Genomic DNA, 16,109 nt, shown 5'->3' with positions numbered 1-16,109 from the left:
GCTGGCCTGGACTGGTGCTTCTTGATGGGGTGGGCAGGGGCGGGCCGGAAACCCAAGAGGGGCCCAGTGGGGTGGGAGCACACGAGGGCAGAGATAGGGCTGCGCATCGTGGAAACACACAGAGAAATTCACCCACCCAGACATTCATTCATTGCCCCTCTGCCCCCTCCCACACTTGCTTGCCACTCACTTGAGTGAGCACTCACTCACTCCTCTAAGCTTCAACTTCCTCATCTGAAAAAATCCTGATAGCACTTCTCTCTTTTTTTTTTTCTTTCCTTTTCCATATGCTCCTGCGGCATATGGAAGTTCCCAGGCTAGGGATCTAATTGGAGCTGTAACCACCGGCCTATACCTAGGCCTCAGCAACGCGGAATCCGAGCCACGTCTGCAACCTACCACAGCTCACAGCAACGCCGAATCCTTAACCCACTGAGCGAGGCCAGGGATCGAACCCACAACCTCATGGTTCCTGGTCGGGTTTGTTAACCACTGAGCCAAGACAGGAACTCCAAGAATGCACTTCTCTATTCATGAATGTATCTGCTCCCTCACCCATGAGTTACATAGATTTTTACACCCATATCTCCCTCCCTCCCTTTCTTCCTTGCATAATCCATCCCTTCTATATTCCCAGAGGTCTTCCCAGCTTCTGGTGGATGCTGGAACCCCAATCAGATGCCATCCCAGGTTTTACGTCCAAGCAACTTGCTCTTATCAAGGCAACAAAGTAACTATGCAGACTCTGAGAAAGAAATCTCCAGAGAACTGGAGAAAGACAAGCGTTACACAGGGAGAGACGATAGTTCCAAATATACCTCATTCTTCTTCACAAATTCTTTCTCTCAGTCTGCGTCTAGGAAGGATGACCATTTCATTGGCTTCTCCCCCACCTCATCGGAGACAGGATTTCAAGTGGCGAACAAAGATTCATGACATTTTGCAAGAGAGCTCTCTGAGCATCAAGTTAAGTGGAAAATGAACCAATAAGCAGGTACCCCACTTGCTAAGGAAAGGGGCAGAGTACAAACTTAACCTGGAGCTTCCTGGGAGCCAATGGGAAAAAGAGAAGTCAGCTCAGTCACTTAGGTTGTGAGGTCCATGAGATTTAAAAATTTTCTCCAGGAGTGCCTGTTGCGGCACAGCAGAAATGAATCCGACTCGTATCCATGAGGCTGTGGGTTCAATCCCTGGCCTCGATCAGTGGGTTAAGGATCCAGCGTTTCTGTGAGCTGTAGTGTAGGTCACAACCATAGCTCAGATCCCTCCATTGCTGTGGCTGTGGCTGTGGCTGCAGCTCCACTTTGACCCCTATCCTGGGAACTTCCATATGCTGAGAGTGTGGCCCTAAAAAGAAAATAAAAAATGTCTCCAAAGGAATGCAGTGATTTCTCATGTGTGAGTGAGGGAGGCATATTTATAAAGACAGAGCTATGTCATATTAATAGCATTATTACTGCTACCGCTTCTGTTAATAATTCTCACAAAAACTTCATGAAATATATGTGATGATTGTTCCCAATTGACAAATGAGGAAACTGTGCTTCGGTGAATTAACGTGACCTGCTCAGGGCTACAGCTGGAAGTCCTTCTCTAAATCCTGGGGTTGAATCTGTTCTGAGTTAGATAATGACATTGGGATCCCCAGTTCCATGTCTCAACAAATCAGCAGACAAATTAGAAGTGCAAAACCATTAAAAATGGTGACCAGACTGGAAGGAAACCAGTAAGGGCTGAGGTGAGATCCTGTTTTAAAATTTTTATTTATTTGGGCTGTGGCTGTGGTGTGCAATGGCTGCTGTGGGATCTCAGTGGCCACACCAGGAACCTGGGCCACAGCGATGGAAGTGCCAAGTCCTAAGAGCTAGAGCACACAGCAACTCCCCAGACCATTTTAAAAGGGTAGTCAGGGACAGCTTCCCTGAAGAGGTAGTGTTTGGGGAGTTCCCGTCACGGCTCAGTGGAAATGAATCTGACTAGCATCCTAGAGGACGCAGGTTCGATCCCTGGCCTCGCTCAGTGGGTTAAGGATCTGGCATTGCCGTGAGCTGTGGTGTAGGTTGCAGATGTAGCTGAGATCTGGCGTTGCTGTGGCTGTGGCCTAGGCTGGTGGCTACAGCTCCAATTTGACCCCAGTCTGGAAACCTCCACATGCCCTGCGGACCTAAAAAGCCAAAAAAAAAAAAGAAAAAAGAAAAAGTAGTGTTTAGGGGCTGTGATTTGAATGGCAAGAAGGCATGAGACTTGCAAAAATGAGGGGGAAATAACAGAATATTATTCAGTCGTAAAAAAGCAATGAAGTACAAGAATTCCCTTTGTGGCTCAGTGCGTTATGAACCCCACTAGTAGCCATGAGGGCATGGATTCGATCCTGGGCCTCACTCAGTAGGTTAAGGACCTGGACCTGCCCAGAGGCTCTGTCTGGTGTTGCTGTGACTGTGGTGGAGGCCAGCAACTACAGCTCCAATTTGAACCCTAGCCTGGGAACTTCCATATGCTGCAGGTGCGGCCCTAAACAAACAAAAACAACATTGCATTAAAATAGCATTTCCTTCCTACAGATACAATAGTTGGAAATAACCTTGAGACCGCTAATAATAGTAAAATATAATAAAATAGAAACTGATGAGTTTTGAGTATGATTACCTTTTCTTTACCGTATTTATTTATTTATTTAGCCTTTTCTAGGGCCGCACCTGCAGCATATGCAGGTTCCCAGGCTAGGGGTCTAATCAGAGCCAAGCCTACGCCACAGCCACAGCCACAGCCCCGCCAGATCTGAACCGAGTCTGCGACCTACACCGCAGCTCATGGCAATGCCGGATCTTAACCCACTGATCGAGGCCAGGGATTGAACCAGCAACTTCATGGTTCCTAGTTGGCCTCATTAACCACTGCATCAGGAGGAGAACTCCCTTATTTATTTGCTTTTTTTGGCCGCACTTGCCGGCATCTGGAAGTTACCAGGCCAGGTATTGAGCCCATGTCACAACAGTGACCCATGCCACATCAGTGACAACGTTGGATCCTTAACCTGTTGGGCCACTAGGGGACTCCTGATTACATTTATTTTAATGTAATGTGTTTAATTGGAATTTGATTTTTTTTTTTTTTTTTTTTTTTTGCTTTTTAGAGCTGCACTCATGGCATATGGAGGTTCCCATGCTAGGAGTCTAATCGGAGCTATAGCTGCTGGCCTACACCACAGCTTACGGCAATGCCGGATCCTTAACTCACTGAGCAAGGCCAGGAATCAAACCCGCAACTTCATGGTTCCTAGTCGGATTCGTTTCCGCTGCACCACGATGGGAACTCCCGGAATTTGATTTTTAATAAAGTTTAGTAAAACGTTTAATTTTTAGTAATGATTTTGTGTAACAACCGGGTCACAAAATTCTTGAAAATTTAACAATCAGGTGCCAGTGGTAGCTGGCCCTAGAACTTTCCCATGTGGTGAGAAGCCCTATGTGGTAGAGCCCAGGTGTGAGGGAAAATGACACAGATGTCTATATATATAATATATATATTATATATATATATGTATTATATATATATAATATATATATATACTTTTTTTTTTTGTCTTTTTGCCTTTTCTACGGCCGTTCATGCGGCATATGGAGGTTCCCAGGCTAGGGATCGAATCAGAGCTGCAGCCGCTGGCCTACGCCAGAGCCACAGCAACGCGGGATCCAAGCCGCATCTGCGACCTACACCACAGCTCACGGCCACGCGGGATCCTTAACCTACTGAGCAAGGCCAGGGACTGAACCCGCATCCTCATGGTTCCTAGTCGGATTCATTAACCACTGAGCCACGACGGGAACTCCAGAGGTCTATAATTTAAGGTGTAGGCCATCTCACTTTAATTTGGGTTTATCAAGATTCTGTTCCGTTCTTCCTCCCCGTTCCAGAAATTTGGACCGCCCCAGGCTCCGCCCCGTGTCTTCCGGCCCCGCCCCTTCGCCCACGCCGTCGTCATGACAACCGCGTCCGCTTGCCCACCACTCCCACAAGCCAGAGTCGTCGTCCCTCAACGCTCGCATTGGTCAAAAGTTCATAGAGGACAGGTCTCGCTCGCTCTCATTGGTCAGTGGATCACAGTGGTGCCAGCCCGCACACTCCCATTGGCTTACTGATTGAAAAGGGCGGAGACTCTGGGCAGCAGTTGCGGAGAGAGCGTCGGACTGCATCTCGGAGTGGGCAGAGAGCGGGTGTGTCCAGTTATTTGGAAGGATAAAGGTGAGGGGGGCCGTCCCATGGAGGAAAGAGGCGAGAAATCAGGGGACGTGAAAGGCGAATGGGTGGAGGCCGCAGACACGATGTTTGGGGATTCCCAGGTTGTCTGTCGTGCAGGGCGATGACCACACCGGCAGGCTCGGGCTCAGGCTTCGGCTCCGTGTCCTGGTGGGGCCTGTCCCCGGCGGTGGACCTGCAGGCTGAGAGTGAGTCCCACGCAGGATCACAAATCCAACACAGCGCTGCCTTCAGAGCTGGCAGACAGCGCGCTAACCTTCTTTGAGGCTCCAAGGGTGGGGGCGCCCCCGAGCGGACAGCCTTGATGCCGCTGCAGACTACCAGTCCCAGAATGCTTAGAGGCACAGCTCCCTTTGAAACCTAGGCCAGGAGTGCAAGTTCTCCTGGGAGGTGTAGTCCATCGTGCTGAGCGAGGCTGCCATGGGCGCTCTTCAGGCCACCGACCCCAACCCTCTGTCTTTTTGTCAGGTCCTGTGGACCCAGACGATCCAGAGCACGGGATACCCGAGCTAAATGTCCTGCTGGTGGGCTCCGTGGATGGGCGGCATCTGCTGCGGACTTTGGCCCGAGCTGCGCTCTGGCCTCGAAGGAGATTCCACGTGAGCTGGGATTAGGGGTCGTGAAAGGAGGAGGATGAATATGAGAACCCAGATTCCTGAGTCCCTGAAGCTGGGAACCCAGACTCCTGAGTCCTGGGGAAAGAGTGGGCTGGGTCTGGGGACTCCTGGGTCCGAGTGGGAGGAAGAGCCTGAGTAGTGATGGGGAGGAGAGTTCTGAGTGCGCACGCTCGTGTTGAAGAAGGGGGGCTGATGTACAGGTCTCCTTGGTTCTAAGTTTGCTCACTCCTGAGTCTCCTGGGAGCCAAGGACACATCTCAGAATCATCCTTCCCTCTCCATACTTCCAGTTTTATGTTCTGGAAAATAATCTAGAAGCTGTAGCCCGACACATGCTGATCTTCAGTATAGCCTTGGAGGATCCAGAGAAGATGGGGCTGCAAGGTCAGTGGCAAAGACCCAGGCAGTCTGGCCCCCAGCCTCTTCCCCTTCCCTGTAGGAATTCTGGCATTTCAAGGATACTCAGGAGTTCCTGTCGTGGCTCAGTGGTTAATGAATCCAACTAGGAACCATGAAGTTGTGGTTTCCATCCCTGGCCTTGCTCAGTGCATTAAGGATCTGGCATTGCTGTGAGCTGTGGTGTAGGTTGCAGATGCAGCTTGGATCCCGCTTTGCTGTGGCTCTGGCATAGGCGGGTGACTACAGCTCCAATTAGACCCCTCGCCTGGGAACCTCCATATGCTGCGGGAGCAGCCCTAGAAAAAGCAAAAAGACAAAAATAAAACAAACAAAAAATCAAGGGTACTCATTTTGAATGAGTATTGATCCCTATTTCATCACTTGCTCACTTGTTTGTTGGCCTTAGAGCCTCAGTCTTTCCCACTTGTGAAGTAGGCCTAAAAATACTTTCTAGAATCATCTAGAGAATTCTAGAAGAAAACCCACATACAACTTTCAGAACTATGCATGACACAGTGTAAGCATGCAGAGCCTTCCACGAAGGGAGAAGCCCAAAAGAGATCAAGGGACTTTCTGAGAGGTGGTGAGGCCTCCAGAAGTAGGGGGCGGGGGTTGGCTGAGCTGAGGGTGAAACCCAGGCAGCCTGCCTGAAGGAGGCAGACTTGGAAAGTGAACTTATAAGGAGAAGGGGGAGAAGGAGGATTTGGGAAATTGATTGTCTCTCAGTAACAACAACTTCAGCTTAGTGCCTAGAGCAAAACCTCTAGGATTCAGACAAGCCGTGTTCAAATTCTGACTCTGCTTGTTCTGTGACCTTGGGCTAGTATCTGGTCTTTTCTTGGCTTCAGTTTCTACATTTATAAAATGGAGGTCATGAAAGATCTTCCCCCATAGAATTCTTATGAGTATACAATGGGGAAAAAAAAAGCACATGTCCTGGCTTATGATACTGACTCGATACATTTTAGTGAGTACTGTTGTTTTCATGATTATGGATGGTAGGTGTCATTAATAGCCCAGAACATTCGGAAGACATTGCACAGATTTCATAATACACCTTATGAAAAGGTCCTTAAGGAGTTCCCATCGTGGCTCAGTGGTTAACAAATCCGACTAGGAACCATGAGGTGGCAGGTTCGATCCCTGGCCTTGCTCAGTGGGTTAAGGATCCGGTGTTGCCGTGAGTTGTGGTGTAGGTCGCAGATGCGGCTCGCATCCCGCGTTGCTGTGGCTCTGGCGTAGGCCGGTGGCTACAGCTCCGATAAGACCCCTAGCCTGGGAACCTCCATGTGTGGCCCTAGAAATGGCAAAAAGATGAAAAAACAACAAATAAGTAAATTAAAAAGTCCTTAAACAACTGGGACTAATCTAATCTGGATCTGATCTAACTACAGGTATATAGTTCTCTCATAAGTTTCTTAACTAAAATGAAAAAAATGAACAGTCTAACACTTAATACACATAAATCTTCATCTCCATCTCCATCTGTATATAACTTTTTCTTTTTTAAGGCAAGGGAAACAAATATGAAAATCAGAATTGGGGTTACCTGGGGGGAGGGAATAGGTGGGAAGAATAGGTCTAAGTTATTTCTTCTTCTTCTGGCCCTTGGGATGGGTGGGGAGTTTGCCTGGCTCCCTTATGCTCACTACCTGACTACGAAAACCTAAGATCACTGTAAAATGGATGTGCATCATCCACAGGGGTCTCATTTCCAGGTTCCCTCTATTCCTCCCACTAGTTTCTCCCCCCTCCCCGCAGAGAGGAGCGAGACCTTCCTGGAGGTGTGGGGGAACGCGCTGCTGCGCCCCCCGGTGGCCGCCTTCGTGCGCGCCCAGGCCGACCGCCTGGCCCACCTGGTCCTGGAACCCGATCGCCTGCAAGAGCAGCTACCCTGGCTCAGCCTGGGCGCGCTCAAGGTGCCTCCGCCCAGCCTCCGACTATCACCGCCGGGGATCCGGGTGGCAACGGGAAGAATGGAGATGGACGATCCAAATGGGTTTGGGCTGATGGAGTAGGCTGAGGGCGCGGGAGTCCGAACCCCGGCTTCCTGGCTCCCACTGTGAGACATGGACCAGGGGGCAGCTTCCGCTCTCTGCGCCTCAGTTTCTTCATCTGAGAAAAGGGAGAATCGTTCCCACGCTCTGGGAGGGAAGGGAGGGTCCAGCAGGAGAAGCCACTCTTCCTGCAGCCGCCTCTCCCTGGTTCTCCCTCCACGCGTGCCTGGCCGTGCAGTTCCGCGAGCGCGACGCCCTGGAGGCCGTGTTCCGTTTCTGGGCGGGCGGGGAGAAGGGGCCTGAGGCCTTCCCCATGAGCCGCCTGTGGGACTCGAGGCTGCGCCACTACCTGGGCTCCCGGTACGACGCCCGGCGCGGTGTCAGCGACTGGGACCTGCACATGAAGCTGCACGATCGCGGGGTGAGGGCTGGGACCCGGGGGGATCAGGTCCTCAGTCCCGGGTGAGGAGGTGGTTCTGGAGCTTGAGGAAGGGGGCTTGGGATCCTGGGTCTGAGGGAGGAGGGTGCTGGAGGCCCTCAGTGCTGGGAACCGTATCCCAGATTCCCTGAGGCCTCTTTTCTTGCTTCCCCCAACTCCAGGCCCGAGTCATCCACACTCGTGAGTTCCGGCGCTGGAGGGACACAGGCGTCGCCTTTGAACTCAGAGACTCCAGCGCCTATCACGTGCCCAACCGGACCCTGGCGTCCGGTCGTCTCCTGAGCCAAGTGCGTCTCCCGAGCCACTTCCTGCCCTGGCTGCTCCTTCTTTCCGGGGCGCCCATCCATCTCATTTCTCTCTGCTTTCGCAGCACGGAGAGCTCGTAGCAGCGCGCGGGTACTGGGGGGACATCGCCACGGGGCCCTTCGTGGCCTTTGGCATTGAAACCGACGACGAGACACTCCTGCGGACCAGCAACGGGCAGCCGGTCAAGGTGCGCGGCTGAAGGTGCAGGTGCAGGGGTTGGAGTTCACGAGGCCCCGCCCCCTGCCGCCCAGACCCCGCCCCTCATTCTGGTGGTGCGCCCGCAAAATGTAACAGGCCCCGCCCCTCTCTCCTTCCTAAGGCCAGTGTGGATGCCAGCTGCAAGCTTTGGGGTGAGGGAGTGGAGGGGTGGCGTACTCTAAGGCTCTTCCCTGCCACCCTGGCCCTGCGGTCCCATCCCAGCGTCTGACCCCATCCCTTCTCCAAAGACCGCGGGCGAGATCACGCTGCACAACGTGACGGAGCTGTTTCGAGAAGTGGTCGCTTGGGGGCGTCCGAGAACCACCCAGGGAGACTCGGAGCAGGTGCCGAGCGACGCGGGTGGAAGCCTGCCAGAGTCTGGTAAGCGAGGGACAGTCTTTTCTCTTGCGATGGAAAGCAGGGCTCCGGTGATCATCGCCTGGGACAGAGTGGGACCCGAACCCCGTCCCGCGCTTCAGGCTCCAGGTGTTTTAAGTTCAAGCGTGGGCTGATACGGTATCAAATGGCTGGACAAGTGATCTCCCCTTCCTCACATTTGGTCTCTTTTTTCTTTTCTATGAGTTTCTCTCCCTTTCCTAAATCCTGAAACAATTCTTCGCAGTCTGAACTACAAGGGTAGAATTCTAATCCCACCTGCAGAAGACGAAGAGGCTGCGAACATTTTAACACGTTTCTGGGTCCCGGCTCACCTTTGGACAGCTGCCACTAAATCTGGTCGCGCCCCCTTCTACCCATCCCCTCACTTGGCCCTCCCCGGATGTCTGTGTGTCCTGCGTGGCCATGGGCCACCCACCCTCTTTCTTTCTCTTGAATCTCAGTTGCCTGGTCTGTAAAATGGGTCTCTGCCAGCCAGACTAACCTTCTCCCAGAATTTTCCTGGAATCTGCCTAAGAGAAAGGATGAGAAAGGGCTTGACGAAGGCAAGCAGAGTTATCTCCAGGCTTTGTGTGTCTGCCTAATCCTGCCAGTCTTCCCTTCCCAGCAGCCCCTGCCCCTGGATCCTTCACTGTCCACTTCCTGTCCCTCGGCTCCACCCAGACCCTCCACCACAAGAGCTGCTACAAGGAACAGTTCCAGCTTCTCTACGTGGCCTGTGGGTAAGAGAGCCTGGGAGGTTCCCAGACTTCCCTCCCCAACCCCACACTCCCTTAGACCCAGGAGTCCAGATCCGCAGACCCTCCTCAATCAGAGTCCAGTTCCACAGCCCCCCTCTTCCCTCAGGACCTTAAAGCCTGAGCCTCAGCCCTCCCCGCTTCTCTCCGCAGGATGGTCCATTTTCTCTGCCCTGAGCTCGGGGCCTGCGTGGCCCCTGGAGGACACCTGATCGTGGAATTGGCACAGTGAGCCAGCTAACTGGGGAGAGCAGGGCAGGGATCTCCCAGGCTGAGGGTGGAATTGGAGTGGGCGGGCCGTAAGCCAGGTCCCCCATCGCCACATCCTGGTTCCAGGTACCTAGTGGACCTGCGGCAGGAGCAGCTGCAGGGGTTCTCCAGCCGGGTGGGGGAGCTAGCCCGGGCGGCTGGATTCGCCCCACAGCCTGGAGCCAGGCCTTCGGAGACCTTCGCGCGCTTCTTCAAGCCCGGAGACTCTGCTCCCAGCCAGGAGGACCCAGCTGTGGAATCTGGGATCCCACCCCCGGAAGTTCTGGCCCCGCCCCTTGAGGCCCCCAACCCGCCCTCTGAGGACCTGACCCAACCCCTTGAAGGTCGGACCCCGCCCCCTGAGCCCTTCTAGCTGCCTTCAGCGTCTCAGGTTTCACTCCAGGAGGTTTTGGCTCTGCCCGCAGGGAGTCAGACCTCCCAAACCCGACAGTCTGACCAGACCCCCAGAGACCAAGTCCCCTACCTCTAACTTCTGAAGTCAGGTCCTAGAATTTGAACCCACCTCTAAAATACTCTCTGCTCCCAACTCAGCCCCAGAGGTGTCGCTAGAATTTCAGATTCCATTCCTGGGATTCTATATTTATTTACTCCTAGAATCTAGACTGTTCTCTGAGTTCTACATTCCACTCTCGAGACCCTGAACAACGCAGCCTGCAGGTCTGGCCCTGGGGTTCAGACCCTCTGCGTGGTCCCCTCGTCCTCCGGCGTCCCATTCCTAACTGTGGGGTAGGGGTGTCCCCTCCTCTGGAGCTGGTCAGGCCCTGCGTGGACCAAGTAAAGAGAGCCAGGGTCTCTTTTCCCTGTGTCCGTGTGTCTTTCCTGCCTTCAATCTGTCTCCAGGAGGTCCCATCACGGCTCAGTGGAAACAAATCTGACGAGCATCCATGAGGACGCAGGTTCCATCCCTGGCCTTGCTCAGTGGGTGAAGGATCTGGCGTTGCCATGAGCTGTGGTGTAGGTCACAGACGCGGCTGGGATCTGACATTGCTGTGGCTGTGGTGTAGGCCGGCGGCTACACCCCGGATTCCACACCTGGTCTGGGAACCCCCATATGACCCGGATATGGCCTTAAAAAAAAAAAATCTGTCTCCAGGGCTAGGAAAGGGGAGGGACAGGAGTGGTCAAGAGAGGAAACCAAGACCAGATTTCTGGGTTTCCTAGTGGCGTGTACTGCCTGCCGAGAGTCTGGGCACACCACATCTAGAACCTCAAATAAATCAGAAAATACATTGACGGCCTAACAGGTTTAGGGCACTGCAACTGTCCATAACATGATGAGAAAGACAAAGTACCAGCCCTTAGGGAGATAGCAATTTAGTTGGGGAGGGTGGGGGCTGAATTCCTGGATCTGAGAGAGCAGGGGGTTGGGGGCCTGGACTCCTAGGTGGGAGGAAGGAGGGGCTGGATTCCCAGGCCCCGGAGGTGGAAGGGTGATCCAGCTGGAGCCGGGCCCGCCCCACCCCTCACGCGCCCCGTTATCTCTAGTGCTGGGCAGGGGAGGAGGGGGCAGCAATATATTTAGTCTCTGTCCTCGCCCTTCTCCTCTGTGTCCTCTGTGAGGCTCGAGGAGAACAGACAAGACAGAAGTCCCAGGGGCCTTCAAGGTCACTCCGGACACTCCCTCACTGACCCTCCAAGAGTCCCCTGCCCGCTTCTCTGCCTCCTGGCGGGAGACAGCATGGCAGACCGGTGAGTGAAAATGGGTCGCCTGGACTCCTGAGACCGGAGGCAGCGGCGGGTCGGGGAGATATCTCCCTGGTTCCTATGAGGCAGGACTCCCCGCCAGAGCAGGGAGGTAGGGACCGGACCCCTGGGTGTCGGAATGAGGCTACGAGTTTGGGAATCCGACCCCTAGGCACCGAGAAGGCGGAGCTGGTGGGTGGGACTCTGGGTCAGAGAGGTCTCTGGGCTCCCTTAGGACGAGGACTGACAGGACACAGACCACCATTAACCCCCTTCCCTGGTTTCTCTCCCTCCAGGAGCGGCGATGCGGTGAGAGCTGGATTGGGCTGGACTCGCACGGCGGGGGAGGGCGCTGCGGGGAGGACTCTGGGGCTAGAGGCTGCGACCCTGCGGCGGGACCGCACAGAGAAGGGCTGTGTGGGTGGGTGGGGGTCCCTCCGGTGACCCAGCTCCGTTTCCCCAACCCCAGGCGGGGGACTCGCGCCCCGCGCCGGCCCCGGTGCGACGCCGGTCCTCCGCCAACTACCGCGCCTACGCCACCGAGCCGCACGCCAAGGTGAGATCGGGGCCAGCGCGGTGGGCAGGGCTTGGGTAGGCTTCACAGAGCCCGGATTCCAGCCTTAGTTTACCTGCACCTGGGGGAGGAGAGGCGGAGCCAGGGCCTAGACCTGATCTTGGTCTTGGGCGGAGCCCAAGCGGATGAAGGGCCTCAGGGGCGGAGTTTAGTAGGGATCCTGGCTCTTTTCGGGGAGAGCTGCCTATGGGTGGAGTCCCGTTGCCCTTGGGAAAAGCGAATGCTTTAGGGACGGTGGGCGGTGCCTATCCAGAGACAGAAGCTCGGATTGGTGGAAGGAAACGAGGGGCGGGGCCTCCCTTAGATGGAAGGCTGGAGTTGGAGGCGGGCCTAAATCCGGACCTAGCTCGAGGGGGCGGGTCCACCTCTGGATTCCCCTCCCTCATCCTTTGTTGCTCCCTCTCACCCCGGCAGAAAAAGTCTAAGATCTCCGCCTCGAGAAAACTGCAGCTGAAGGTGCGGACGGGCCTGGAGAAGGCGTCTAGGTGTCTTCTGGGGGCGGAGCTTGAAGGATGGGGTGGGGCTTCGGATGAGCAAGTGGGCGGGGCCTGGAAAGTTTTGCGGAGGGGACGCCCTCCGAGGGCGGGGTGAGGCCTTGGAATGGTGGACCTCAACATTGAGGGGACTGGTCTCTGGAAGCCGGCCTGGAATTACGGGACGGGGCCGGGGGGTGGGGGTGGCTGTTCCTCGCTGTCTTCATCCCGATACCTGGGCTGCGGTTCCTGCCTCCCCTCCCCAGACCCTGATGCTGCAGATTGCGAAGCAGGAGCTGGAACGGGAGGCAGAGGAGCGGCGCGGAGAGAAGGGGCGTGCTCTGAGCACGCGGTGCCAGCCTCTGGAGTTGGCCGGGCTGAGCTTCGCGGAGCTGCAGGTACCGGCTCTAATCAGGGATTCCGGCCCAACGAGGGATCAAGGCTCCTAGGGTCCAGTCTTGCATTCTCCAGGGGTAAAGTTACTACACCCCATTTCTGCTCAGGATCCTCTGCTCCAATCTCCCAATCCCTACTCTCAGGAATTCAGAAATACCGTCTTGCCGATGCCTACAATAGCAAAACCTGGGGGCTCGTTCCTCCAGCCTCTCCAGGCCAGATTCTGAAGACACCTGGCTCTGGAGCTTTGCTTTAGTCGCCGTTTCCCACAGTCTGGCTTCAGTCTGCTCCTCCATGACCAGACACCTAGATCCCCAGCCCCTCCTCCCTCAGACCCTGTAGTCCTGGCCCCCCACCTTCAGCAGTCCCCCCCACACTCCGTGTTTCTCCACCAGGACTTGTGCCGACAGCTCCATGCCCGCGTGGACAAGGTGGATGAGGAGAGATACGACGTGGAGGCGAAAGTCACCAAGAACATCACGGAGGTGGGAGGCCTTGGGCAGTCGGGTCCCTTCAGAGCAGGTGCTGTGCCTGGGGCTCTGGTCTCAGCCTGGCCACTTGCACCTGATTATGGGCACAGACACAAGGAGATGCTGGGCAGCTCTGTGAGCCTGGTAGGGAGGAGCCAGAGGCAGAGTACAATCCCATCAGGGAATGCTGTTCCAGGTAGAGAGAACAGCACATGCAAAAACCCACAGGTGGGAAAGCAGAAAGTATGTTTGAAAATGTGTGGCTGGAGCCTCGCGTGTTGGTAAATGAATTCAAGTGTGGTCCAGGGAGCTGTGATGCATGTAGCTGGGCTGGGCTGTGTCCACGGTTTTCAGAGATGAGGCTGGGGTAGATTGGGGAGGGCTTGAGGTCCCAGGGTGGGGAGCATGGGTTTCGTCCCAAAGGTGGTAGGAGCTTGAACAAGGGAGAGTCTGGATGAAGCCTGGATGGGGATAGGAGGGAAGAGTCAGGTGGAAGAGTGAGGCGGGGGGTGAGTGGAGGCTCCCTTTATGGCTGCCTCTAGATCGCTGATCTGAACCAGAAGATCTTTGACCTTCGGGGCAAGTTTAAGCGGCCCACCCTGCGGAGGGTGCGGATCTCTGCCGATGCCATGATGCAGGCACTGCTGGGGGCCAGGGCTAAGGAGACCTTAGACCTGCGGGCCCACCTCAAGCAGGTGAAGAAGGAGGACACGGAGAAGGTGAGTGTGACTAGGTCCAGGAAAGAGGGTGCTTTGGCGAGAGGGTGTGGGGGGCTGCCATCCTATGGCCTAGACTCAGGGCAGGTGGCACTTGGGGTGGTGGGGAGCAATACCTGGTAAGGGTCCTCGGCAGGAAGTACAGGAGGGGCACAGGAAATGCCAGAGGAAGACAGAAGGTCAAAGGTGAATACCGGAAGTGGAGTAGGGAGGGAGGAAGTGGCAAGGAGGCAGAGGTGCAGGAAGAAGATAGACATGCAGGAGGGAGGCAGGAAGTGCAGGAGAGGGTCCGGAAGTGGGGCAAATTGGGAAGGGTTGTCTGAAGGAACAAGAAGAAGTGTTCCAGGTGTTCCCGTCATGGCTCAGTGGTTAACGAATCTGACTAGGAACCATGAGGTGGCAGGTTCGATCCCTGGCCTTGCTCAGTGGGTTAGGGATCCGGCATTGCCATGAGCTGTGGTGTAGGTCGCAGACATGGCTCGGATCCCGCGTTGCTGTGGCTCTGGCATAGGCTGGCACTACAGCTCCAATTTGACCCCTAGCCTGGGAAGCTCCATATGCTGCTAGAGCGGCCCTAGAAAAGACAAAAAAAAAAAAAAAAAAAAAAGAAGTGTTCCAGAAGCAGATTCTGCAATGGGCATCCAGAAGAGAGTGGCCCAGCGGGCAAAAGGGCACAGAGGGCACATGGAGGATATTTGAGAGCCTGTAGACCAGGAAGGTAGCCTAACCTCTGACCCCATCCCCCCAGGAGAACCGGGAGGTGGGAGACTGGCGCAAGAACATCGACGCGCTCAGTGGGATGGAAGGTCGCAAGAAAAAGTTTGAGGGCTGAGCTGGCCTGACGGGCAGCCTGGCCCCAACCCTGAGGAATAAAGCTTCTCTCTGAGCTGGGAGTGGCTGTGTGTCTGCTACTCTGGGGGTTGGGGTCTTGCTGTGAGAGACATGGGACCCCTGAGCTCAAGGCTCCCCCAAAGCCACACCGCACCCCAGGGGCAAACCTGGGTCTCCAATAGGGGGCGTTCTCCGATCCTCTGCCCCCTGTGGGGGGGTGCATAGAGGTGCCGAGACCGAGGCCCAAAGACGGACACATGGAGGCACAGACAGATTGAGTCAGAGACACAGGGAGAGACAGACAGACAGACAGCCAAGGGAGAGGGACAGGAGACGGATGCAGAAAAAGAAGTGCAGAGAGAGAGGAAACCAGACACAGGCTACTCAGTGAGAAATAGAGAGGACCTCGCCCGCCCGGGAAGAGACAGGAATGAGGGCGCACAGGAGGTCCTGTCATGGCTCAGCAGTTAATGAATCCGACTAGCATCCATGAGGACATGGGTTCGATCCCTGTCCTCGTCCAGTGGGTTAAGGATCCGGCGTTGCCGGGGGTGTGGTGCAGGTCGCAGACACGACTTGGATCTTGCATTGCTGTGGCTGTGGTGTAAGCCCACAGCCTGTAGCACCGATTGGACCCCTAGCCTGGGAACCTCCATATGCCACAGGTACAGTCCTTTTAGACAAAAAAAGATGGAAAGAAATGAGGCCCCACAGAGGGAGAGCTGCAGACACAAAGAGAGGTCCCCCCACCCCCGCAAAGAGCTGTAAAGATAGAGACAGAGAGCTAAAGACAGTCAGATACCCAGTCACTGACGGGCAGAGGGAGACCAGGAGACACCGTAGACAGGGACAGAGGCCAAAGATAGCCCCCAAGCCCCCCACCCCGAAATGCAGAGTCTGAAACACAGAGACAGTGACACGGAGGTACAGGGAGTGAGGAATCCCCCGGAGTTCAAGGTCATGGCTTGGCCGGGAAGGGGGAGGGGATAACAGAAAGAGCCGTGTCAGATGGAAGGGGGGGAATCTGAGGTCCTGCGGGGCTGACACTCCCCCCCCCCCCCACCTCCCAACACCTGTCTCTCGGCTTTAGCGCCTGTTGTCATCGGGGTGGAATCCTGGTGGCAGACAAAGGGATGGGGGTGGGGAGGGGGGACAGAGAGACAGACAGAGACGGAGAAAGAAAAGGAGAGTCACAGAGCCCGAGAAACAGGGTGTGGGGGGAGGAGGCCCAGAGGGATGCAGAGCAGGGGACCAGAGCCACGGGGCAAAGTGCCCCTTTTCCCCTTTCATCACTAAGCATTCTCTGGGACCTACTGCCTGCTGAGCCCGGGCGACTTCAGAGCAGAGCGTG

At 55.3% G+C, this 16,109-nt stretch overlaps 2 protein-coding genes across 6 annotated transcripts; both read left to right on the top strand.

Moving 5' to 3' along the window:
• The first annotated feature begins 4,172 nt into the window (after positions 1-4,172).
• On the top strand, positions 4,173-10,412 carry DNAAF3 (dynein axonemal assembly factor 3). Of its 4 annotated transcripts, none has more exons than XR_014806744.1 (13): positions 4,173-4,242; positions 4,357-4,445; positions 4,726-4,856; positions 5,164-5,257; positions 7,034-7,191; positions 7,508-7,690; positions 7,870-7,995; positions 8,079-8,201; positions 8,334-8,364; positions 8,461-8,593; positions 9,219-9,330; positions 9,499-9,573; positions 9,682-10,412. XR_014806744.1 is itself a non-coding variant. In XM_084962128.1 (12 exons), the coding sequence occupies exons 2-12, from the start codon at positions 4,361-4,363 to the stop codon at positions 9,965-9,967; spliced, it is 1,506 nt and encodes a 501-aa protein (XP_084818254.1). In that variant the 5' UTR covers positions 4,173-4,242; positions 4,357-4,360; the 3' UTR covers positions 9,968-10,412. The 4 variants fall into 4 exon arrangements, 2 of the variants coding, with proteins under 2 accessions (XP_084818254.1, XP_084818253.1); XR_014806743.1 differs by having other exon boundaries at positions 9,216-9,330; XM_084962128.1 differs by lacking the exon at positions 8,334-8,364.
• A 745-nt stretch (positions 10,413-11,157) lies between these two features.
• TNNI3 (troponin I3, cardiac type) lies at positions 11,158-14,820 on the top strand. Of its 2 annotated transcripts, NM_001098599.1 has the most exon segments (8): positions 11,233-11,304; positions 11,595-11,607; positions 11,768-11,854; positions 12,287-12,328; positions 12,612-12,743; positions 13,137-13,226; positions 13,754-13,930; positions 14,676-14,818. In NM_001098599.1, coding segments are annotated over 8 exon segments (636 nt in total). In that variant the 5' UTR covers positions 11,233-11,293; the 3' UTR covers positions 14,760-14,818.
• Positions 14,821-16,109: the final 1,289 nt, after the last annotated feature.

The sequence above is a fragment of the Sus scrofa genome, chromosome 6, assembly GCF_054392235.1.
Source record: "Sus scrofa isolate SSC_HxYL_T2T_F1_AM1 chromosome 6, Sscrofa_HxYL_maternal_Yorkshire_Landrace_v2.0, whole genome shotgun sequence".
NCBI classification, from domain to species: Eukaryota; Metazoa; Chordata; class Mammalia; order Artiodactyla; family Suidae; genus Sus; species Sus scrofa.
The sequence above is the reverse complement of the archived record's forward strand: the minus strand, read 5'-3'. Positions and strand labels throughout refer to the sequence as shown.

What these genes read in the sequence shown, in the direction of transcription:
- TNNI3 (XM_084957926.1), top strand. Translation starts at nt 12,618, where the DNA reads ATGCTGCAGATTGCGAAGCAGGAGCTGGAACGGGAGGCAGAGGAGCGG. An exon ending in TGAGCTTCGCGGAGCTGCAG is followed by an intron (nt 12,744 to 13,136) that starts GTACCGGCTCTA and finishes TTTCTCCACCAG; the next exon opens with GACTTGTGCCGACAGCTCCA. An exon ending in AGAAGGAGGACACGGAGAAG is followed by an intron (nt 13,931 to 14,675) that starts GTGAGTGTGACT and finishes CCATCCCCCCAG; the next exon opens with GAGAACCGGGAGGTGGGAGA.
- DNAAF3 (XM_084962127.1), top strand. Translation starts at nt 4,361, where the DNA reads ATGACCACACCGGCAGGCTCGGGCTCAGGCTTCGGCTCCGTGTCCTGG. An exon ending in GGCCTCGAAGGAGATTCCAC is followed by an intron (nt 4,857 to 5,163) that starts GTGAGCTGGGAT and finishes CCATACTTCCAG; the next exon opens with TTTTATGTTCTGGAAAATAA. An exon ending in CCGGTCGTCTCCTGAGCCAA is followed by an intron (nt 7,996 to 8,078) that starts GTGCGTCTCCCG and finishes CTGCTTTCGCAG; the next exon opens with CACGGAGAGCTCGTAGCAGC.